This window comes from Anabrus simplex, chromosome 14 (genome assembly GCF_040414725.1).
Source record: "Anabrus simplex isolate iqAnaSimp1 chromosome 14, ASM4041472v1, whole genome shotgun sequence".
NCBI lineage: Eukaryota > Metazoa > Arthropoda > Insecta > Orthoptera > Tettigoniidae > Anabrus > Anabrus simplex.
In genome coordinates, this window is record NC_090278.1 from 13,283,055 (window position 1) to 13,308,391 (window position 25,337).

The window sequence follows — 25,337 nt, forward strand, 5'->3', positions numbered from 1 at the left end:
TTACCTCGGTGAAACTGCTTTTATTTTTCAACATAGTCTCCCTGTAGACTAATGCATTTGGTCCAGCGATGTTCCAATGCCTTGATCCCATCTCGAAAATGAGATACCTCGAGGCCTGCAAAATACCTCTCCCATTCGGCTGTCAGTTCTTCCCTTGTAGAAAATCTTCGTCCACTGAGGAAAATTTTCAGCTTGTGGAATATATGAAAGTCTGAGGGTGCCAAATCAGGTGAACATGGTGGATGTGGCAACAATTCATACCCCAGTTCATGAAGTTTTGTCATGACAATAACGCTTGTGTGCGGCGGAGCGTTGTCCTGATGAAAGATGACCTTTTTCCTTGCCAAACCAGGCCTTGTTTCGCGTATCTTTTCCTGTAGTTGGTCTAGGAGGTTTGCATAGTATTGCCCCGTAATTGTTTGACCCGTAGGAAGATAATCTATCAGCAGAATGCCTTTTGCATCCCAGAAAACTGAGGCCATGACCTTTCCGGCCGAACGCACTGCCTTTGCTTTCTTTGGTGGTGGTGAATCAGCATGTTTCCACTGCTTTGACTGGTGTTTTGTCTCTGGGGTATAGTAGTGGACCCAAGTTTCATCTGTAGTCACAAACCGGCGCAAAAAATCTTGTTGGTTTCACTGAAAACGGGCCAGACTTTGTTCGGACATTTCCAATCTGGTGCGTTTGTTGTCCAATGTCAAGAGCTGCGGCACCCATCTTGCGGATAATTTTCTCATACCCAATTCTTCGGTTAAAATATAATATACCCGTTCAGAAGGCATCCCTACAGCTTCAGCAATCTCCCGCACTTTCAGTCGATGATCCTCCATGACCATTTTATGCACTTTTGTGATAAATTCTGGGGTCGTAACACTTTTTGGCCGTCCACTACGCGGATCACCATCCAAGCTCTCCCGACCAAATTTAAACTCGCTGGTCCACTTGGCAACAGTTGAAAATGAAGGAGCAGAGTCCCCCAGTGTGTTCTGAAAGTCGGCATGAATTTCCTTTGCTTTCATACCTTGCTTTACAAAGTATTTATTCACTGCTCGAATCTCAGTTTTCCATTGTCACAAATCACTACGCGGGAACAACAACAAAGAGTCGTCACAACCACACTCCTGCAACTAGAGCACTGACGCGCCACGTGTTCACTCACAAAGGATGTGTGATTATTGCGCGGGAACCTCGTTGCTCTAGCACTGACATCTAGCGGTGATTTCGGGAACTTTTCAAGCCGTCCTCGTATAGTGGGAATCTTTGTAAGTACCTAGGCATTCATAATAAGGATAGATCTCCATTGTGGTAATCACATCAACAGGTTTAAAAATAACATTTAAAGATTTCTTAATATGATTATAAGTTTATTTAGGGGTTTTAAAGGAGAGGGCATATAAATATCCAGCAGTGCCACGATTAGAGTATGAAACTGTCACCAGAATGTCTTCATTAGAGAACAGGAAATAATCTACAGAAACAGCTCCATTCTTTGTGGGTGATTTCTTTTTTTTTTGCTAGGGGCTTTACGTCGCACCGACACAGATAGGTCTTATAGCGACGATGGGACAGGAAAGGCCTAGGAGTTGGAAGGAAGCGGCAGTGGCCTTAATTAAGGTACAGCCCCAGCATTTGCCTGGTGTGAAAATGGGAAACCACGGAAAACCATCTTCAGGGCTGCCGATAGTGGGATTCGAACCTACTATCTCCCGGATGCAAGCTCACAGCCGCGCGCCTCTACGCGCACGGCCAACTCGCTCTGTAGGGGTGATTTCTGACAAAAGGTTTGTGTTACAGAGATGTTGCAAAGTTTGGGCTGGGAAGACTTGGAGAAAGGAAACAAGCTGTTCGACTAAGCAGTATATTATGAGATGTCTTTAGAGAGATGGCTTGGAATTCAAAGGGACATATATTGGCAAATTTTCGCATACACAAAGAGGATTTAGTGATTGAAATAATTCACCAAAGAGTTGTTTGATGAATTTCCGCAATCCTTTTCTACATAAACAATTGAGAAAACATCTGATACCTGGGTGACAGTCCTAAATGCTGAACAGTGGTGGTTGACGGATTTTATGGTTGGTCGATTGATTGACTGCATGAGACATTGACCGATTTCTTGGTCTTAATGTGATGTACAGAGAAGGATGATGGGTATTTCTGTAGTTATGGTTTAAGCATTGTCCACTTGTTGGGAAAGTGGTAGGAATAATGTGGGATTATATAATACTTGTAAATGTACCCGTGCTTCGCTACGGTATTCTACATGTATACGGATTTCTCCATAAATTACTGTAAAGGCGCTGTCTAAGGTTATATTAAATTGCATCTACAAACGGACTTCGCCATCAGACGCGTCGTTCAGTGTTCCACATGTCTGGTCCTATGACATTTTCTCGTATCTCTTATATTTGTGGGTTAGATTCAGTTAGTCATTGAATGGGGTGATTTGGTACAGTTTTCACATACCGGTACTACTTGATTTTTTTGATACTCATGTGACCCTGGAATCATAAAATTTGGTGAATATATGGCCACTTGTCATGTCAATGTGTGTGTCCAATGTCATGATTGCATCTTTCCTATAAGTGTGTGAATTGATAATATATACGTGTAAAAAGTACAAAAGTAACTTGAAATTGAGAAATGCAGTTCTGTTTAACGTATAAGGGATAGAGATACGACAAAAAGTCATAGGCCCAAGGTAGTAGATCTCTCCCCATTGAAAGGCGACTGTGGTTTCTCTTTTGTGATACGATTTACCGTTTAGCCACCAATTATTCCGGAACGAAGGTCTACACCATCGTTAAAATTGCCTAAATATTCTGATATTTTCCGGGACAAAAATTTATACATTTATATAGCATGGAATATTTCATCAAAGAAAAGAGTGTCCAGGTTTCAGGATTAGCACTCACATACATACGGAGTAATTAAGGAATAAATTAATGCAGTTGAGGAAGTTGAGATTAATAGAAAATAGGATTAAAACTGAGAACAGCCGGATAGGACAAATATGTAAATACCGAGTGGATGTAATGGAAAATCAAATGTTCCTCAATAAAATATGATGGTATGAGATACGGATATAAGAAAGCGGTAACAGAGCAGAAATTTAGGCGCAAGGATTCTTAGGTAAACAGATAAGAAGATGACTTATTACTTAAGCTATTCGAGTACGGTTGTAACCTCCAATGATATTCCGCCAATATCCCGCAGAATGGCCGATTGATGTCTCTCTTGTTTTCTACCCAAGGAACAACCACGAATTTACAGGAATGATGACGAAAATGGCAATACTTTACTTCCCTGCTGACAAGCAGTCAGAGACGTTGCCACGGTAACCTGTAGGTTCGTTGTCGGTCTGTCGGCTACTCAATACAGAGCATGCTACCCGCAGAAAATAGTAATTTTCTCCGCCATTTGAAGTGTAAATTATGAACATAACAAAAGTTGTTTATAATGAAGAGACGTTTCACATACAGTCCACGGAGTTTACAGAAAATCAATAGTATAAGAGAAAATGGAGGAAAACCGTTCTGGTTTTCGAATAAAGCCCCTTTATTTCAAAATGATATGCATATCAAAACTTACCCCGGGATGAGTTTAGACTAAATATGACGTTTGGTCGTGACCTATCCAGCCGTTTCGCCGTGATAGTGGAACAGACAGAGAAACGCGAAAAATAAAAACCACCGCTTCGATCTTTAGTTGACCTAAAACGGATAAATATCTGAAAAATTGGGAAAACAAACAAAATTACAGACAGCGGATCACCTACATTTTTATTTATATAGATACGCATGGACACGTCTAGAAGTGCAGATCTTTATTTCGAGAGTTACTGCTTTGAAACTATAGACATATCTACAAACGACTTCACCATCAGACGCCTCTTTCAGTGTTCTTCATGGATGGTCCTATGACATCTTCTCGTATCTCCTATATTTATGGGTTAGATTGAGTTAGATTCATTGAATGGGTGAAATTTTGTACAGTTTACACATACTACCCATACCTTATATTTTGTATACTCATGTGACAGGTAGAATCATAGAATTTCGCTATCATATGCCCAATGGTCATCTCAATTTGCGTTCCGAATGTCATGATACTATCTTTCCTATAGGTGAAAATGAACGATCGTGCTTTCTGTTTTGTGATACGACTTACCGTTTAGCCTCCAATTTTCCCGAAATCAAGGTCTGTACCGTCGTAAAAATTGCATTCACATTTCGATATTTTCCGGGTCCGAAATTATACATTTTCATAGCTTAAAATATTTCCTCAAAGAAAATAGTCTCCATGTTTTGGCATTAGCACTCACATACATACGTAGTAATTAAGGAAGAAAATAATACAGTTAAGAAAGTTGAAATTAATAGGAAATAGGATTACAAATATTAAATACAAAATGAATGTATTGGATAATCCAATGCTTTCAATAAATTATGCTGGTATGAGTTATGGATATAAGAAAGCGGTAACAGGGTAGAAATTTAGGCGCAGGGATTCTTAGGTAAACAATTAAGAAGATTACTAATGGTGTTATTACTTAAGCTATTCGAGGAGGTTATAAACTCCAACGATATTCCGGTAATATCCCGCAGTATGGCCGATTGACGCATTCTTTCTTTCTGCCCAAGGAGCAACCACGAATTTACATTAATGATGATGAAGATGGCAATACGTTACTTCCCTGATGGCTAGCAGTCTGAGACGTTGCCATGGTAACCTGTAGGTTCGTTATTGGCCTGTCGGTCGCTCAGTGCAGAGCACCATACCCACGGAAAATAGTAATTTTCTCCGTCATTTGAAGAGTAAGATAAATTATAAACATAACAGAAGTTGTTTATAATGAAGAAACGTTTCACATACAGTCCACGGAGTTTACAGAAAATCAATAGTATAAGAGAAAATGAAGGAGAAACGTTCTGGTTTTCCTATAAAGCCCCTTCTATTCAAATATTCCAAATTAATATGCATGTAAAAACCTACCACGGGATGAGTTTACACTGAATATGACGTTTGGTTGAGATCTATCCAGCCGTTTCGCCGTGATGGTGGAACAGACAAAGACACTAAATATAAAAACCACCGATTCGGTCGTGAGTTGACCTAAAACGGATAAATATCTGAAAAATTGGTAAAACAAACGAAATTACAGACAGCGTACCCCCTACAACTTTATTCATATAGATATATGAGCATGGAAAGTAAAAAAGAGGTGACGAGTTAAGTTATGAATAGAATGATGGGAACAGGGTATGTGAATATAAGAGGATATGGTTAATAGGAAGTCAGTGTGGAAATAGGGATCAACAGAAAGATCAGCAAGAAATGGTATTGGGTAAGGATTTGGAGATAGTATTTGTCATTCCATGTTCCTCCTTTTCTATTGCTGCCTTTTCTACTGCTATCCTATTGTATGTACCTTTTCATGTTCTTATCTCTCTTATCACTTATGCAAAAAGCGGTGGCAAAAGGGGCACTGGTTAGGTCGTAGCAGCTCGTTATGCTAGTTAGGTTCTTAAAAGGGTAAAAAACGAAAATAAATAAATAAATGACATGTAAATTTTAATCTTGTAGCAGTTGTATAGTCGGCGCACCCATCGCGCAGTGGGAAACCACTGCAGTCAGCCACCCGAGTACCGGCGGGAAATCCGAAGTGTGAGGTTTGGAGGAAATGCCAGCCTGAGCTGAACATCAAGCTCTTATTTCATCTTCTGGGGCTAACAACCTCAGTCGTATAACTGGACAGTCCCGAGCTGTCCCAACGCACATTCCTTTTAGCTTATGGAATGGATCGCACTGTAGAATTGAGATTACCCCAGGGGGACAATTCCCCGTCAACCAAAGTTGACGCAAGCAGGCTTTCGGATTCTGGGGGACCTGCCAGAATGTGCGAATGGGAAGAGTCGGAGCTCCCAAGAACCTCGAAAAGGATCAAAACGAAAAAGATTTTCAGGATGGGGACCATAAATGTACAGACAATGACAAAGACTGGTAAACTTAAACAGGTAATAGATGAGATGAGAGAAAGAAACATTGGGATACTAGCCATGCAAGAAACAAAATATAGTGATGAAGACACAGGGGAGTCAGAAGGCTTGATAGTGCTGAAAGGGAAACCAAGAATCAGAGTGGGAAAAGGAAGACACACACCTACGTGCTTTGGTACAGGATTCATAATAGACAAGAGGTATGAGGATGGCATAATTGAAATGAAGAGTAGGTCTGAAAGGATATCCACGTTATCAATTCGAGCAGGGAACAAAAAATATACCATAGTAAATGGACATGCGCCTACCAATGACAAGAACAGAAAAGACAAGAAAGCTGTAGACAGTTTCTGGGAAGAACTGGATGATACACTGAAAAGCATACCACACAGACAAGTAAAGATACTTGTAGGTGATTATAATGCACAGGTAGGGAGGGAGAAGCAACATAAAGAGATAGTAGGCGAGTACCCAGCACACAAGAGGACGAACAAAAACTGAGAAGGTTAATTGAACTATGTCGAGAACACAGAATGAGACTTATGACAACTCACTTCAGGGCCAAACCGAATAAGAAAAAGACATGGGCAAGCCCATGCACCCACATTGGGGAATTCCAGATTGACCATATGGCAATCAAGCGGACAAACACTAGAGAGATTATGAACACAAAGGTCAGAAAGAACACAAGAATAGAATCAGATCACTATCTTCCAGAAATCAAGTGCCTTTGGATTCCGCATAGGGGTAGACTGCCACAGACAAGTAGACCAACTGGAAAAATAATTATAGACAGAGACAAATTACGGCACAATCGATCCAAATACGAGGAAGGAATAGAAACTGGCAATGGATGGGATGACATGAAGCTGAATATGAGGAAACAGGCTAAAATATGGGGAAAGGAAGAAAAGAAAAAAACACTGGTGGTGGAATACGGACTGTGAGGAAGCAGTTGAGAATCGCAGGAAAGCCTGGAGACACTGGAGCATTAAGAAGAACCTGGAAAAATGGGAAGTTTTCCTACGAGTAAGGATGGAAACAGCCAGAACCATAAGATGGACCAAAAGACAGAGGATGAAGCAGGAATTGGATGAAATAGAAAACAACTTCAGGAAAAACAATAGTAGAGACTTTTTTGGAAAATTCAAAAAGAGCCTGAGTGGATATAAAGGCAGAGAACTCTTTATAAGAGTTAAGAATGGGGGTCTGGCAGTTGGTGCGAAGGAGAACTGTAGGATACTTGCAGAATACTTTCATGACCTGTTAAACTGTGAACCACCTGAAGAAGAGCTGGAGCTGGGGACATACACAGAAGAGAGTCATGTCAACTAGAGATGAGGTCGCACAGGCCGTAAGCGATCTAAAGAATAACAAAGCAACCGGAGAAGATGGAATATCAGCTGAGATGATTAAGTGGGGAGGGGACAAGGCAGTAGACAACATGACCAACATCATCGGCCAGATTTGGAGAAAAAAGAAGTTACCAGAAGGATGGAAGAATGCGATCATAATACCAATACATAAGAAGGGAGACAAGAGGGATGCAAACAACTATAGATTGGCTATAAGGTGTTGTCGAAAGTCCTGCTCAATAGACTGGAAGAACACTTAGAAAGTACAATTGGAGACTACCAAGCAGGATTTAGGAAGGGAAGAGGATGCATAGAACAGATATTTATACTGAAACAACTGATAGAACATAGGGCCTTAAAGAACAAAAAAAAACGGTGGTAACCTTTGTAGATTTCACTAAGGCATATGACTCCATCGACAGACAAACCCTTGGAAAAATCCTGAAGAACAGAGGATTAGATGGCACTACATATGAACTCATAATGGAAATTCTATCAGACACATAGGCAAGGGTGAGATTCAGAGGAGTAATCTCTGAAGAATTTTATATCAACACTGGTGTCAAACAAGGAGATGGATTATCACCAATGTTGTTCAACATAGCTCTGGATGAAGTCATCAGGCAGTGGAGAACAATGAATGAGACAATGGGAATACCAAAGACGCATGTTGGGGACAAAAAGGACAATAGGGCCCAAGTAGATTGTCTAGCCTTTGCGGACGATATAGCTATAGTAAGTGAGACAGAAGAAGATGCAAAGACACAACTCAACAGCTTAAGCAATATAGCCGGAAGGGTAGGACTGAGGATCGCCTACAATAAGACAAAGACATTGAATACCACTGAGGATTGGACAACACCGGAAGGCACCGTGCAAAAGGTGGACAAATTCAAGTACCTAGGAGAATTTATAACAGGAAGGAATAGGAGCAATGAGGGAATAACAGAGAGGATAAAGAAGATGCGATCAGCCTTCTGTATGACCAGAGATATATACAATAAAAAGAATATATCTACAGACGCAAAGATTAGCCATTACAAGGCAACGGTGAGAAATGCTGTATTGTGTGCTGCTGAGACAATAGCACTAGGAAGAAATGGTGCGGAACAACTAGAGAAAGAGGAGAGAAAAATATTGAGGAAAATACTAGGCCCTAAGAGAGGAGGTGAGAGATGGATGAGGAGACCCAGGGAAGAACTATACCGGAACATGAGAACAATCTCAGAAGAAATCAGACTGAAAAGAGCAAGGTTTGCGGGACATGTAATCAGGATGAATATGGATAGAATGACGAAAAGAGTATGGGAAACAACAGCGAGGACACGAGGAAAGACAGGAACAAAGTGGGTAGTTGAATTCCGGAAAGATTGGTCGGAATTGGGGATCAAGGTGGAAGAAAAGGAAAATTGGAGAAGCAAGTACATACCGACTAATATGCCAGAGATCAATGATAGGGATGGATACAGGAAAAGGATTGAGAGTCACCAGTGGAGTAGACAAGAGAAGAGGATACTGAATATCTCGGAAGAAGAGCGGGAGAGAAGAAGAGAAAGGATGAAGAGGTTCTGGGAGGAGAAGAAGAAAATGCAATCCATGAAGGAGCTAGAAGAAGAAGAAGTTGTATAGTATTATTTAAAGTCATTACTCATACTGTATTGTACCGGGAACAGCGGTACGGAAATAAGTCTCCGCAGTTAAAATTTAAAACTTCGCGCTATGCGCCGGCCCAGCACCAGAAATCAGCCAGAAACAGCGAGCAACCTGTGTGTGTGACGTAGAGCGGGTTGACGTCACAGCCTGCCTCCCCGTGACACAAAGAGACCCTACATCAGCATGGAATTTTCGAAAGGTTCTTCGGCTAATAACTTCTCTCACGGTAATAATTGCGTAAAATCAACTACATCATCATGTAGCCCCATATTTTGTCTCTCTTCGTATAAGGTTTGGTAAAAATCCGGCAAGAGACAACGAAGTTTTTGAGCGAAATGTAGACATATTTTGGATTGGATCGTGTATAAATTGAGAGCTGCTTCCCTCAGCAGAAAAGTGTGTGTCAGCGTGTGTGTGGAGTCCGTGCGGCGAGCAGCGGGCAAGAACACGGATCCTCTATGCCACAGTCGGTCGGCTCGTGGGGACCGCGACGCTACGCGAGTGATAGTCTCATTTCGCCGAGTCCTAGACTTAAATTCCACATTTGAACTTATAAATATTTCAGCGAGTTGCAAGTGATAATTTTATTTCGCGAGTTCCCGCGATTCGCGAGTGATAGAATCTAGCCTCAGTTAAGATTGATTTAAACTTTAATGATGATTTATTCGGACAGATGTTTCAAACTTAAATTTCTTAAAAGTGTTCATAACCCATGATTGATGAAACAACCGAACAGTGATAAATTGTGTACGACATTCGCATTGCCAACTAATTGAAATATTTCGCAAATTGTGTGTGTCAGAACTCTATAGACGGTGACAAGTGATTAATTAATGAATTAATTTCAATCTATGACTGTGTCTTCGGACTTATAGAAATCATGAGGTTTTCCAACATCTCGTGTATTCAGAGTAGACATTGGACTGTGATTAGTTTCAATCCGTGTACTACGGATTTAGCATGTGCAGACCTTGAACTGTGAGTTAACGATAGACTGTGAATTACATATTCGAACTTTGCATTCATGGTAGACATTGAACCGTGTTAAGAAATAATTACATATTCGAACTTTACATTCATGGTAGACATTAGACTATGTTTAAGTTGTACATTTACCACAAATTAAACGGTTTATTTATGACTAGTAATGAACTGTGCATTTAAACTGTGAGCTTTCAATATACAGTATTTTTGTGTGTGATCAAACCACGGACTGTGGAAGAGTGAAACCTATTTCATTTAATTTCAAATTAATGAACCAAATTGGCTTGCAAGTGAAACTATTTCTTTTTCATGTGACTAGGTTAAAATTGCACCTAACCCTAAGCAAATATTTCGCGTGTGATAATTTCAAGCTGTTTCAAGTATCACATTTTCCTTAGTCAATTTTATTGACGTTTGATTACGTCACACTACGAGTGATTCTTTGTTCAACATTCAAATCTGTTATTCAAGAAACTCTTTCCGTGTCCCAGATGCTAATGTGTACGGTCATGAGTCATTCCCCGTGCAACGAAATATCAATGCTCACATTACTACGTTATCCCGATCTTTTTGGACGTCTTATGGATATTCCAGAACTTCTAGAATTTCCATCGTGGGAGAAATCGTGGTTCCATGGTGCCGAGAAGAGACTGATGGCAGTACGAGGAGAGCAGAGAACATCACCAGCCTGGACGAGGAAAGAACCATTTCCTGCATATCTGCTGTATGAAGGTGATATGATTTGAACTTTGTTAATAAATTCAGAATTTTAAAAAAGAACTTAAGAATCATTTCAAGAAACCCCTCTTCCTCTGTAAGCATTACAATCAGAACGGTACACGCCCTGCGTCTAACTCATGCTCGTCAAAGTACCATATTCACTGTTACAGTATATGATTTGATTATATTTGTAAGTGCGGAAGATATTATGAGTAGAATTTTGTAAGTAATATACATTTACTAAAGGTGAGCTGTGTGATTCATAAAAAATTGTTAGTGTAAATTGTATAACACTGTATTTTAGGAAAATATGTTCTCTTGTCAATTTAAAATTTAGTGCTTGGTAATAATATATTTTAGTGTACCATTTGCCACCAAAGTAGACACCTCTTTTGCAAATATATTTTGATTTGATTCGATATGATTTGATTGTTACTTTCCATTCTTAAATGTTTATATTTTAAATTGTGAGATAAATTAATTATACTCTTATTGTGCCAATATGAAATTTATTTTCTTAGCTGTTTCTTGTTTAGGAGTATATACTTATATATTTATTCCTTTACTTCTTTATTCTACTCTCCTTATTTCTTACTTATAGCCTTCCGATGACATTAAGAAGGAAATATTCATAGAACAAAATACTGATGATCAGCTGCTGGCATACATCAAAGAAGAAACAAAGTACGTACATCACAAACCCTATACAATATGGAATATGTTGCACATATTCTCAGTTATGTTCATAAGTGGTTATTTTATCTTTGAAATGTACCATTGTTATCTCTTTAATCCTGTCTCTACAGGTTACATTTGAACAATAATATCTTTAATATGTATTAGTTAAAATTATCTAAAATATTCAGGATTTTTAAGATCAAATTTATTGTTACTTCATGTAGTTTTATTGAATACATATCTACAAAAAATCTCTAGAAGGACTAGATATTTCAGAAGTATATTTGTTTACAATGCGTTTGATCATCGCCGTGAGACTTATCTGTGTCTGTGCGATGTAAAGCAAGTAGCAAAAAAGGAATACAATACTTTTAAGCAATGGTGAGATATGTATTCCTTCTTTCACTGTCACTGCATCATTCGTTCATCAACGTTTTATCATCTGAAATTCCTTCTGCGTCTATTGCCTCCAGATATTCTCAGTAATGTTGTATGTTGTACCAGCAGTGACACACAGAAAAGGCATGTTTGTAGATTATAAACTATATCTATAAATTCAAAATTATTTTTATGTACGTAATAATTTCAATCCAATGTTATTTATTTTCATTAATCAATATATTGATGGCTCAGTTCAATAGTGGTATAACTCAGATAAAGTCAGTTTTCGAATTATTTATTTCGTTAGATTATTTTTTTAATGATCTTTCCATTTCTACGAGGGCAGATCAGAAAATAAGTTCCACCTCCCAGTTATGGCCATTTATTACACCACCTATACAACAGTAACACGACTATAACGACATACACTCTAACGTCACTTTTCCACATATTTTCCAAGAGACTCCAAACATTTCTGCGAATGCACAACCAACTTGTCGAAGCCGGATGCATAGAAATTTCCTCCAGCGTTCTGCAACCACTCGGAGAGAGCGGCCTTCACTTCCTCATCGGTCTGGAAACATCGACCACCGAGCTCCGTTTTCAGCTTACCGAACAGATGAAAGTCACATGGCGCTAGGTCGGGACTGTAGGGTGGATGTTGCCAGACCTCCCACTTGAAACGCTGCAGCAGTTCTCTCGTTTGCCGCGCCTTGTGAGGTGTTGCGTTATCGTGCAACAAAATCACACCGACGCTCAATTTCCCCCGGCGCTTCTCTTTAATCGCTTTACGCAACCGGTGCAACGTTTGACAATAGGACGCCGCGTTGATCATCGTTCCTTTCGGCATGAATTCCACGTGCAGCAAACCCTCCATGTCAAAGAAAACTGTCGCCTTAACCTTACCGGCTGAAGGTTGAACCTTGGCCCTCTTTCGTTGTGGTGATGAGGGGTGCACCCATTCCATTGATGTTCGCTTCGTTTCGGGGGTGAAGTGGTGGACCCACGTTTCATCGCTTGTGACGATTCGCCGCAGAAACCCGTTGCCGTCTGCGGCACAGTGTTGCAAAAATGCCAGGGAGTATTGGAAACGTTGTCCCTTGTGCTCATCGGTGAGAAGACGTGGGACCTATCTTTGACACAGCTTATGATATCCAAGGTTCTCGTGAACAATGGCGAACACACTGCTATACGACATGTTCAGCTGCGTCGCGATTTCTCTCAGTTTAATGCGCCGGTTCTGTCTAATGACCGCATTCACACTGTTGACCTTTGCACGGATCCTGGACGTTGCAGGCCTGCCTTCGCGATGGTTGTCCGTGATATCCGTGCGTCCGGCTTCGAATTGCTGACACCACTTTACGATACCTTGCCGGGAAATGGCCCGCTCCCCATACACAGCACTAATTTTACGATGAATGTCCATGCAATTCTTCCTTTGGACCCATAGGGATCGGATTGTCGCACGCACCTGATATTTGGAGTGAACATCCAGTTGACGCGCCGTTGCATTTGGTCGCTATTCACACAATACTAGACGAGACATCACAGCGACCTGCCTAACAGACGTGTGGGCTGTGTCTGTCCCTTTCTCCGCTGTGCCCACGTTTTCGAGACACAGCGCGCTGCTGCGGCGCGTTAGTGCAACTAACCTTTTGATCCACCTACGAATTTTGTGTAAAGTTAAATTTCTCCATTTGTGAACACCAAAGCAGATAATGTGTTGTAGAAAAGAAAGCTTCAGTTCAGTAGTGCTACATCTTAGATATCATAGTTTTCAAATAAAATTTCCACATTGTTGTAAGCATATAAAGATATTGTGGCATTGAATTTATGCTTTTTCCAGTGTTGTGGTCACACTTGCTGATTGTCTCCATTTCCCACTTTTCATTTTAGTGCTCATTGTCAGTCAAGTGCTTGTACTTTGTTGTTTACAAACGTATTTACACAGTTATAATAAACTAATAAAATGGCAGCTACAAGGAAAGTTTTCAATTTGCGCAGGTTGCCTAAAAACTTTTCAGAATTCTTCAAGTAAGTGAATTTGTTATCTCGGAGGAGTAGGTAAATAATGATATAATGCTAGAATGTTATTTCAAAATTGTTATTTTTATCAGTGACATAACAGAGTAATGCAAGTGTGTATCTTGTTTTCAAAGTTTTAATGCAGTAGTGTTTTTTAACTGTAGATGTGCCATTGGACTACTTGCTAATTAATTTTTTACTGTCACTCCTTTGTTGGTTACTGTGCGGAACGATCTTTGATAATCCCTGGGAAACGATTGTATAAGGTCGGCTTTGTGCTCTTAGCCGCACTCTTGTATCGGCAGGTTCTGGAATGGCTAGTCATAGCCTAATGTTTGACTTCAAACCGGATAATTGATGGAAACTATGAATTCTGAAAAGTTTATTTGATTGTGTTAATGGTATGTCTTCACATCTGTTTTGTGATGCTTTGAATTGTTCCTACTGTACATTCACAACTACGGGCAAGAAATATTCAGTTCAGTCCTCAGAACTGCCCAGTATCAGCTTACACTCTCTGATTATACAGAGCAGAACCATGCATGCAACTGAAGAACGCCCAAATACGTCATCTCTTCAAGGTTCAAATTCTGCTGTTTCTTTGTGATTCTTGTGTTACAGGATATGACCACCAATGAAAATTGTTGCTTATGAATACTTTTCACACACAAAATTAATATTACTATTTTTGAATGTTTAATTTAGCCTTCTTCTCTTTAAACATACCTTGTGCAGAGGCACTCTCGCACCAGTAAGTGACAAGCCTTTTGTGGTGCTGTGTTATCCTGACTCTCATTTATCAGTCTACAAATATAATGCACCAACTGAAATGACTTTTCAAAATGTCTAAGAGGTTTGCCGTTTCAATTTGGTACTGAATTACATAGGAACTGGTTTTAATATCCATACAATTTCCTAATTGCTGACTTGTGGAAAGACACATATTCCTGAGCTTACCAATTAGTGATGGGGTTACCTTCCACTTGTGGAGAGAGACTGCTTCTTCTTCTTCTTCTCCTATGTACCCTGCCCAGTCTCCCGGACGTTGGCGATTAATGTGGAGAGTGCTTTTATGTCTTCTGCAACACGGTACAGTTCTTCGGTACTTTATATGCCTGTTCAGTCTTTAATATTCTTAAGACATGTTGTTCTCCTTCTTCCTACTGCTCGGCGCCCTTCAATTTTGCCTTTCAAAATTATATGTAAAACTGCGTAATTTTCACCACGCAAAACATACCCTAGGTATGCAATTTTTATGCATGTGATGGTGGTTACCAGTTCTTTTTTGCACATTTCTCTCTGTAGTACTTGTTCATTGGTGGCATGGTCAATCCACTAGACTCTAAATATTCTTCTATGAAGCCAAAGTTCTAAGGCTTCCAGTCTTTTGATGATGGCCTCTTTTAACGTCCAAGCTTCAACCCCATAAGGAGAGTAGACCAAAAATAACATTTCAGCATACGCTGCCGAAGTTTTAAATTTAATGCATCATCACACACTAATGTTTTCATCTTCCTGAATGTTGTTCTTGCAATTTCTATTCGGCTAAATATCTAGTGGTGTGATTAACTTCCTATTTGTATAGAGACGAATGGCCCTGAGCTAACCAATTAGTGATGAGGTTCCCTTCTGTTTGTGGAGAGACTCATCAAATTGAGGTAAATCGTTTTTGATGAGGTTAACTTCCGTTTGTGAAGGAACACATGGCCCTGAGGTGACCACTATGTGCCACTCCTCCTTGGTCTTGATATTTATAGACTTGATCAGGGTGAAAATAAATTGATTGATCTGATCGTCTGCTATCTAAGACGGATGTAAGCTGAAATATGATTCGCGATATTCCATTCAGCCTAGAATATACTGACGGACTCCCCTCTTGTTGGTACCCATAGAATTTCACTGCGTATATGCACTGTCACTCCCGATTAACACAGATAATCCTGATTTTTTCTTTTGTTCAGTTACATATTTTTCTATAAAATACATTTAATGCAGTGTCTTAAACACGAAATGAGAAACGTTCAGTCATTCAAACACTATTTTGTGAAAATAAGTCATTTACAGGTATTGGACACAGGCTTTATGGGAGAGAATTGGAACGTATTAAGTTGAATGCTAGGACGTGTAACATATACATTGCATCCCATTGTTTACAAGAGAATATCCATCAATCTGCTTCTTGTTATTCTGCTTCTTTCGTGTTAGTCCTGCCTCGTGACAGGGTCGGGTGTTGTGATACGTTGTCTCCAGTTAGATCGGTCTCCGACAATGTCTGTATGTCTTCTTCTTCTTCAAGTGCCATATCCGGTTGCCCAGTCGTCGGCGATTACTCTGGAGAAACTTTTTCTGTCTTCTGCTAGTCGGAAGAGTCTCTCAGTTGTCTCAATACCGCTGTGCACTGTATCTGTCCTTCGCTGTCCTGGTCGTCCCTTGCACCTCTTTCTGCTTACTTCCTGTGTATATGCTGACTTTCACAATATATTATCCTCTGCACGCAACAATTGCCCAAACCAGTGCACACGGCTTTCCTCAATTTTCTTCTTGATAGGAGCAATGCCAAGACATTTCCTAATAATATCGTTTGAAATGTGATCCACTCTAGTTATGCCAGCCTTCCACCTAAGCATCTTCGTATCCATGATGCTTAGTTGGCGTTCCACCTCCTTTGTAGCTGGCCAGCATTTGTTGCTGTGGAAAACGACAGGACAGATAACAGTTCGGTAGATGGTAGGTTTCATATTGTTCTTCATCCGACGGTCGCAAGGGTGCCCGTTGTCATTCTTCACATCAGGCAGGCTTCTTATATCCTTAAGTTGACTTCATCAGTAAGTCGGCCATCATCAGAGACTGTGAAGCCATGATACGTAAATTTCACTGCTCGTGCTATATACTCATTGTCAACATGCATGGTTCAAACTTCTCGACGATGTAATGCCATGTATTCTGTCTTTTTTTTTATTGATGCGTGGGACATATTGCGGTAGTCGATTGTTCCGATCTTCTGTTTGGCGCTGCAGATCAAGCTTATACTCTGCAGCCAAAATGACATCATTAGCATAGAGAAGTGTCCATTTTATAGGCTTGTGCAGGTCTGATCTAATGTTATCCATCACGAGAATGTACAGCAATGGTAATACGGCAGGGCCTTGGTGGACTCCTACAGTTATGCAGAAGTCATCAGATGCTCCTGCGGCAGCTTGAACATAAATCCTTCGTTCCACGTAGAGCAATTGCACCCTCTCAACAAGGTGCCCTGGAATGCCACGTTCTTGTAGCGCTGACCAGATAAGGTCATGGTCCAGAAAGTCTAGATGAAGCCCCTTATTCTTTTCACACTGTCTCTCAACGAACAGCCATGCGGAGTGAATTGCTCCGGTTGTGGCACAATTTTACACAAATCCAGGTTCGGTCGTTGTAATTTTGGCTAAATCGCTAATCCTGTTTTCGAGGATTTGTTCGAAAACTGTCATTGTGTGGCTCAGAAGTGTGATGTGGTGGTAATTATAAATATTTTGTGTGAAGGTGATTGGGATTGGTAGATACGGAAATTCCAAGATTAAAATTTTGTCAAAGTAGTTCCGCTAGCGTTCTCGCGCTTCCCGCCAGTCGAGTAGAGAATCGCCTGTTACCTTATTGATGCGGTAAAAATGTTGGATTTGTTCCGTTCCATGATGCCTCGATTTGACTAGCTGTTAAATATCCCGCTCGTATTCATGCATGTTTAGTTTCACATATACACCTTGTAACGGACTCCTCACTTCACCGGCAACTACTGTTATGTACTTCACCACGCACATAACCTTTTTCTTCTATTAATATGGACTTACCCTCATCATGATATAAACCGCATTTTCTCTCCAACTGGAACTTACATACTTATGTGAATTTGCACAGCTGCATAGCTGTTTGGTTTTATTGTTGGCAGTGACCTCATTCTCTTTACCACTGGCTGCTTTGTAGGCATTCTAAAGAGCAAGAAAAGCGAGCTCGATAGCTGCAGTCGCTTAAGTGCGGCCAGTATCCAGTAATCGGGAGATAGTGGGTTCGAGCCCCAATGTCGGCAGCCCTGAAAATGGTTTTCCGTGGTTTCCCATTTTCACACCAGGCAGATGTCGGGGCTGTACCTTAATTAAGGCCACGGCCGCTTTCTTCCAATTCCTAGACCTTTCCTATCGCATCGTCGCCATAAGACCTATCTGTGTAAAGCCATTGTGAGTCGGATGGGAGCCACTGTTGTACATGACTAGACGAGCATCACGCTTTTTGAACTGTGTGTTCGCGATAATCAGTTTGTGCATTATCGGAAGTTCGCTGGTCGTCTTCATCGTTCTTCTGTCCATATCTATGACTGCAGGTTGCTGTGTGGTCCTTTTTCCTCCGTCTGACGTCCATTCAGATCGGAGGCAAGAATAAGATAGTCAACGTTCTTCTTGTCAAGCACTGCAAAGAAGGCATCTTTGTTTTCTGTGCCCAGGCGATTTTGTGGAGCGTTGCACTGAAAACTTGAATTTTCCTTCTATCCCCAAAGTAGATATGTTACATCAAGCGATTGTCATACATTTGCACCTCAGTGACTAAACAGTCAAAAGTTTGCTGATATAACAATGCCAACACAATTAGTTGTTATTCAGTTTCCGTTGTACATCATTCAGTAACTGCACCCCATTTCCGATGACTTTCCTCCACTCCATCTTCTTTCCTGCACCTACAGATGCCTACGTGCCTTGTCGCAAGTGCTGTGGCTAATTCGCTACTTTGTCCAGACGTAGTTCAGCGATGCGATACAAATGGGGGCCCTCGCTTGTTTAGCCGTCACAGCCTGTGCGACGGTAACCCTTTCACGCTGACTGGGCCCTGCCAACGTGCGTCCCTTCCAGGGGATAAATAGATAATGCCTTTATTGGTGGCGAAGTTGTGGCTCTCTTATACTTAACCACTAGATGAGTATACATTTACATAACTAACATTTTCAAATACAAATAAATGAATAGCAATAATAATAATGAAGTAATCTTTAATTTTAAAATACACAAAATAAAGTACACTTAAATGACGTAACAGCAGTAATTCATTCATTCATCTCATTCATTCCTACATTCACTCATTAATTATCCAGCAAGTCAGCGGGATCTACCCAGCAAATGCTCGCGGCAAGCCACTTAAAACTTTCGATGAGAAGGATTGTCTCTAATGTTCACGGGTAGCAAATTCCACAACCTAGACACAGAGATTACGAAGGAGTGGTTGTACGCAGCAGTGCAGTTTACAGGCATGGCAAGAGAAGAGCCAGATATTTTATTGCGTTCATGATAGGGCGAGAGGTTAGAAAAAGATGAAAACAGGTAATCAGGAGTATTAGTGGAAAGTACTTTGTGCAGAAATGGTAGCATGTGAAGCTCACGGCGCTGGTGCACTCGAATCCACGACAGCTTCTTATGATGAAATGATATACGAGCATCATATCGCAGATTAAATATATGTCTTATTCAGCAGTTCAGGCTCCGCTCCAGTTTCTTGTTCCTATCGCAGGTTATTTCACTCAACACAGTGTCACAGTAGTCATATATAAGTAGTATCAGAGAACAAATTATTTGTACTTTAAGTCCAACAGAAGAATACATTAGCGAACCGTTTCAGGGGATACAAGCAATAATGTATTTTACTAGTAAATGTACCCGTGCTTCGCTACGGTACTCTACATTGTACACGGATTTGTAAAGTATTAATTACAATTGCAGGCCCGCCCGTTTTAGAACGCTACAAATCGACTTCAGTGAATAAATATAGAGTGACATACGGAAGTATATGGATGTTCACCTTCATTTACAGATTAACTACTGCTAAACGGTACATCATATCAAAACATGGATTGTACAATAAGACGCCTCTGGCCTCCTAAAGCGAAATAAATGGCTGGTCCTATGATATGTTCAAGTATCTCATCTATTTAAAGGTAATTATGTGTTAGAAACGTTGAATAGGGTGAAATTGGTGCAAGCTTTCCACATATTGAATTACTTTTCAGATACTTATGTGACTGCTTCAGGCATAGAATTAGGCTCACGTATTGGCTACTGCGTGGGCCAATACGCGTGCAGAATGTGATGATCCTACCTTTCCTGTAAGTGATTAAGACAATCAACTATACCCGTACAAGCTACAAAATTTAGAGCCCAATTTAACGTTAAGGGATAGAGATGCGACAAAATTCATAGAACCAGAGTCGTAGATCACTCCAAATTGAACCGAGATTGTGCCATCCGTTAGCCAACAAATACCTCAAAAAGAATGTCTGAACAGTAATTAAAATTGCCGCCATATTTTGATATCCTTGGGGGTAAGAAGAAAAAATTTGAACTTCTTGGAATTTTTCCGTCGGTTAGGGGCTAAAAGCTATAATTTCGCTAAATTTAAATTTTCTATCTCGTCTGGCAGATTGTGCTGCTGTCTCGATTTTGGGGAAGGGGGATGAAAATTGGGAAATTCCTGAACATCTTTAAGCCCACGAAACCTATAGGTTATCGCTTTGGATAAATTATACGACTGCGTTCTTATGCCGAGCCCAAAATGTGAAGCCCCCAGCGTGCCCCCTTTATGGAATATTGAGAATTTTCCATTTTTCTAGGGATCCTGGGGTCATCAGCTTCTCCGCTACAAAGTTTCAAATTTCTGAGATCTCTAAAAGTACCTCATTAATTCACGTCTTTTATCATTTTTAAATATTTACATATGCATCTCTCCAGACCGACCTGCTTTTATGTATGTAGAACATGTGTGTACTTATTACATGTATAACACTTATTACATGTATGTACTTTATTAGGCCTGGTTTCGATTCCATGAGACGTATTTCCATAAGGATGTGACGCATGTTACGAAGAGTTTTAGAGCTTATTACAGCAAATTGTTTCGTCGCTCCGTACATGGAGAACAGGTGCGTTTCGCAGCCCTCCTCTGGAGAAGGAACGCTACGCTCCTTTCTGATTAACTTGCAGAAAGGTAGAGTACCTCGTCTCCGAACTCCTCCGTACTGAACGTCTCCATATCCGCCAGAGTTGCCATTAAGGACTTTGTGTGTTTGGTCTACGAGAGCAATTATATATAGTTCAAGACTGCCGGCAGGCCGGTGGTGGGAAACCCGTATCCGTCACCTGTGACGAGCCACGTGTTATTGCAGTGTAAATGGTTCATCAGTACAAAATTGAATGCCATTTTTCTGAAAAAGCTAATTGAGAACCTGATAAATCACTTGTCACAAAAATCACGTAATCACGTAAAGAAGAATTGCCGCAGAGTATTGCACCTTTTGCTTGGCGTGATATGCCACCAAACGTATGACATAAAAACCAGTGTCGTATTTTCTGCTCCGTGGTTCTTTTGGTGGCAATATCAATATGGTGTGTGATGATCAAGTGGTCTAGCCTGTCTCGTCTGCAGTCATCGTCCCCCTTTTATTTGTCCACTTATTTTTCCCTAAGATTGCAGTAACAACAAATAGTCGATCCAACCACTACTTTGCTTTTGAGGAAGTCATTCATTCCACCTGCACGTGTGAATTCAGTGCATATAGAATGAATTGGGATGTCCCACATTACGTTACGATGAATTATCTCCTGTGTGATCGAATTTTCCCATGTTTATGTCGCAGGCGGATCTCACCTTTAGGCATGAAATGTGTATTTCTCGCTCTTCTTTCCTAGGATGTCTATAACTACACAGCAATGGGGACACAGGAGTCGACTGGGATGCTATTCAACGATTTTTTCATTCTACTAAAATAACACTTGGTCCATTAAGTCTTTCCTTTACATAGCAGCAGTATCCCCTAGGGTTCAATTCAATGTCCTGTCATCTCGAATTCTGGCTCAAGCCTTGATTTTATAGCCCCTTTTAGCTGTAGTGTTAATGGAACACTCGTAAGAATATTTAAGGACGTGATAGCTTGCATTTGGGTTCAAATATTTCAGGATATCAGAACATTGTAATAAAACGCTACAACATAAGCCATATTCTTTGTCGTCATCATAATGTGTATGACAGCAGTATCTGTAGGTGAAATGAAAGTATTAGGGTGAGGGAAAGAGCCATCATCTTGCATGTTATCTTTCAGCTTTTCGAGGATTTCATCAGGATTAGTTGTTTCTATATTGCATGGGGCCTATGTTAAGGACATCAATTAAGATGTATACTGCTGTAATACAGGGTAGTAGTACAAACTTCCTTGTGTAAACCTACCGTCCTATATTTACAGGATGTCGGCTCTGATTGCACATCAAAGCTATGTAATTAGAAATAACCACACTGTGATGTAATATAATGCAGCACTTGTATGATAACAATACAAATACAATAAGTATGTTTGCGTGACAGTAAATAATATTTATAAATGATTTGCCATGGTCCAGCAGATCTTGCTGACTGTCGGCAAACAATGTTCTCAACTTTATTAATGTCTACATGACTCAGTTTCTCTCAAACGACAACAACAACAACAACAACAACAACAACAACAACAACAACAACGGAGGGCTTTTACAAAAATTATCACTTGCCTGCCACAAACCGCAGAGTGGTTGAATAAGATGAAATCTCCAAAGCATATGCCGTCATCTATGTAGGACAAACGTATACGGATTTCAATACATAAATGTTTGCCACATTAAAGAGCATGTATTTTTCCTTTAGCCTGGACCACTTCTTATGCATTCTATAAATGCGGTGTTTGTCTGAGCTCATACATTCATATATCGGCAGAATTTTTTGCGCGTTATAATGTGATTCAAGAGAAAAGACGAAACATATCCTCGTAACATATGAGAGCTTTTCAAATTGACTACACACTGAATTTGATGTCAGATGATGTTTACCCTCAGGAATGTGATCAATGAGTGGAATGTTCAGTAGCATTTCCTTTGTGTGAGAGTTGTACGGGAGTTGACTGTTAAATATTGGGTAACATCATTTTATTTTTTTCACTGTAGGTCGAGACCCGAGGTAAGCTACGCAGATCATCAACATCCGGACACAGGAGCTTGTTTCAGGAACAATGTCTGCGGGAAATCTTTCGGCCGGCAAGTCAGCCTAACTTGTCGTATGCGGACTCACACAGGCAACAAGTCACACTCGTGCAATATCTGTGGCAAATCCTTTAACAAGACATACATTCTGACACGTCACATGCGGACTCATACAGGCGAGAGGCCATACTGTTGTAATGTCTGTGGCAAATCCTTCAACCAGAAAGAAGTTCTTGCAGGTCACATGCGGACACACACGGGCGAGAAGCCATACTGTTGCCATGTCTGTGGTAAATCATTTAGTCGGAAAGGCCATCTAACGGAACACAGGCGGACTCACACGGGCGTGAAGTCTCAATGGTGCAATGTGTGTGGCAAATCCTTCAACCACAATAGTAGTCTAATAGTTCACATTCAGACTCACACAGCCCTGAAGGCTTACTGCTGCGATGTCTGTGGGAAATATTTCAAGCACAAAGGTAGTCTTCCCGTCCATATGAGGACTCATACACGCGAGAGGCCACACTGCTGCAATATTTGTGGCAAATCGTTTCATCGTAATGTCAGTCTGAGAGATCATATGCGGACACACACGGGCGAGAAGTCACAGGAGTGCAATGTCTGTGGCAAATCCTTCAGCCACAAAAACAGTCTAAGAATCCACATGCGGATTCACACAGGCGTGAGGCCATATTGCTGCAATGTCTGTGGCAAATCCTTTAACCAGAAAAAATGTCTTGCATGTCACTTGCGGACTCACACAGACGGTAAGCCTCATTGATTCAATGCCTGTGGTAATTGCCTTAGCCTCAAAGTCGGTCTAACATGTCACATGAGGACTCCCGCAAACGATAGGCCACACTGATGCAAGTCCGTTAACCACAAATTCAGTCTGACACGTCACATACTGACTCACATGGGCGAGATCTACATTAGTGGAATGTCTGTGGTAAATCCTTCAGCCAGGAAGTCCGACTAGCTTGCCGTATGCGGACTAATACCTAAAATACATGCAGACGCATATGCACGAGAAGACATACTGCGGAAATATCTGTCAAAACCTTCAGTCAGAAAGCCTTGCAAACGAGCACGGCTGTGAGTGCAAACGTGTGCTCAGTAATGTCCTAAAATCTTCAGAGAATCGTATAATTTAATTCCTTAAACGGGGATCTCGGTACACACCGGCTCACTTCCAGGTAGGAAGTGATTTCCCTGATTGAAGAAAATATTTAACTGCTTACTCAAAAACAATCTTAGACAAATGAACAATAGAAGGGCCAGTAGGAAATATTTAGTTGATTATAGTGTATCTAATTGTTGAGAAATCACACTGTTTAATTTTTGAATTCTTTGTGGAAGAACTTGCTAAGTGCTTTCGGACTGTGATACCGAGTTTGTTTCTTGCCACTGACAAAGCTCTGGTTTTGGTTTATGCAGTAACGTGTACCTAAATATTTTAGGTAGTTTACTAAAAGTCCCTGCATGGAAATAAATTTTCTCTGCATGTGAATTGTATTTTTACAAGGTTTCCATGCACATAAAAGATTTAAAATTGAATAAATGATACTCACGAAAGGATGTGGTATGTTCTTAAGAGCTTCTGTGGTATCAAGTTTATATACCTACAAATCGTAATTGACACTAACGGTTTATATTACGCTAATATATAGGTTATATGTACAGTATTTGTAGTCTTCGCAGTGTTTTTTTCCTTACAGCTGTTCATTGTGATATACGCGGAAGCAGATAATGTTAAGTACCCTCTCTCGTTTTCTCATAATTTGTATGATTCCGTTCCGAAACTTCTTCGTTTTCTTGGTATGTAGATTTTCCACCCTAGCCACACTTTCATAACAAGGGGTTCTCATCATTTGACACGTTGCCATCAGTGGTTTAAGCTTCTAAAAATTTGCTACTAGGTAGTCATATACTGGCTTTTTCTTTTATAATTTGGGAGGAATTTTCATTGTATGCCTCATTGTCAGGTAAATGTAAAACGATGTGAAGCAATAACTAATATTAATAATAATAATAATAATAATAATAATGGCTTTACGTTCCACTAACTAATTTTAGGGTTTTCGAAGACACCACGGTGCTGGAATTTAGTCAAACAGAAGTTATTCATGTCAGTAAATCTACTCGCACGAGGCTGATGTATTCGAGCAGCTTCAAATACCACCGGACTGAGCCACGTTCGAACCGACCATGTTGGGGTAGAAGGCCGGCCAGCGCCTAAGCCGGTTGAGCCACTCAGCCTGGCAAGAAAAAAATGACTTCCGTATCATCGGCTCATAAAAATAGGAGTAGGAAGTTAACAAGTAATTGCAAGAAATTTAATGACCTTAATTTATTTTTCTATACAATCCCCTGTGGCAACAGTATGCCCATAAGAATCTCTATTTCGTCCTTATTTGTACGGACCCGGCTTTGATTTCTACCTTTTCGTTTTTTCTTACTAAAATGAGTTTTATATGCGATTTTCTGTTGGGCACCTTTTGTCTGTTCAGTTACAGTATGTTCTC

At 40.4% G+C, this 25,337-nt stretch overlaps 1 protein-coding gene across 1 annotated transcript in view; it reads left to right on the forward strand.

Moving 5' to 3' along the window:
* The window catches only part of LOC136885459 (zinc finger protein 567-like), a 78,212-nt gene extending 53,875 nt beyond the window's left edge, over nt 1-24,337 (forward strand). Inside the window, exons 4-5 of the mRNA XM_067158020.2 lie at nt 11,313-11,395; nt 22,777-24,337. Coding sequence (XP_067014121.2) covers nt 11,313-11,395; nt 22,777-23,593 — 900 coding nt within the window. The 3' untranslated portion in view covers nt 23,594-24,337. The remainder of the gene's footprint in view (nt 1-11,312; nt 11,396-22,776) is intronic.
* The last annotated feature ends 1,000 nt before the right edge of the window (nt 24,338-25,337 follow it).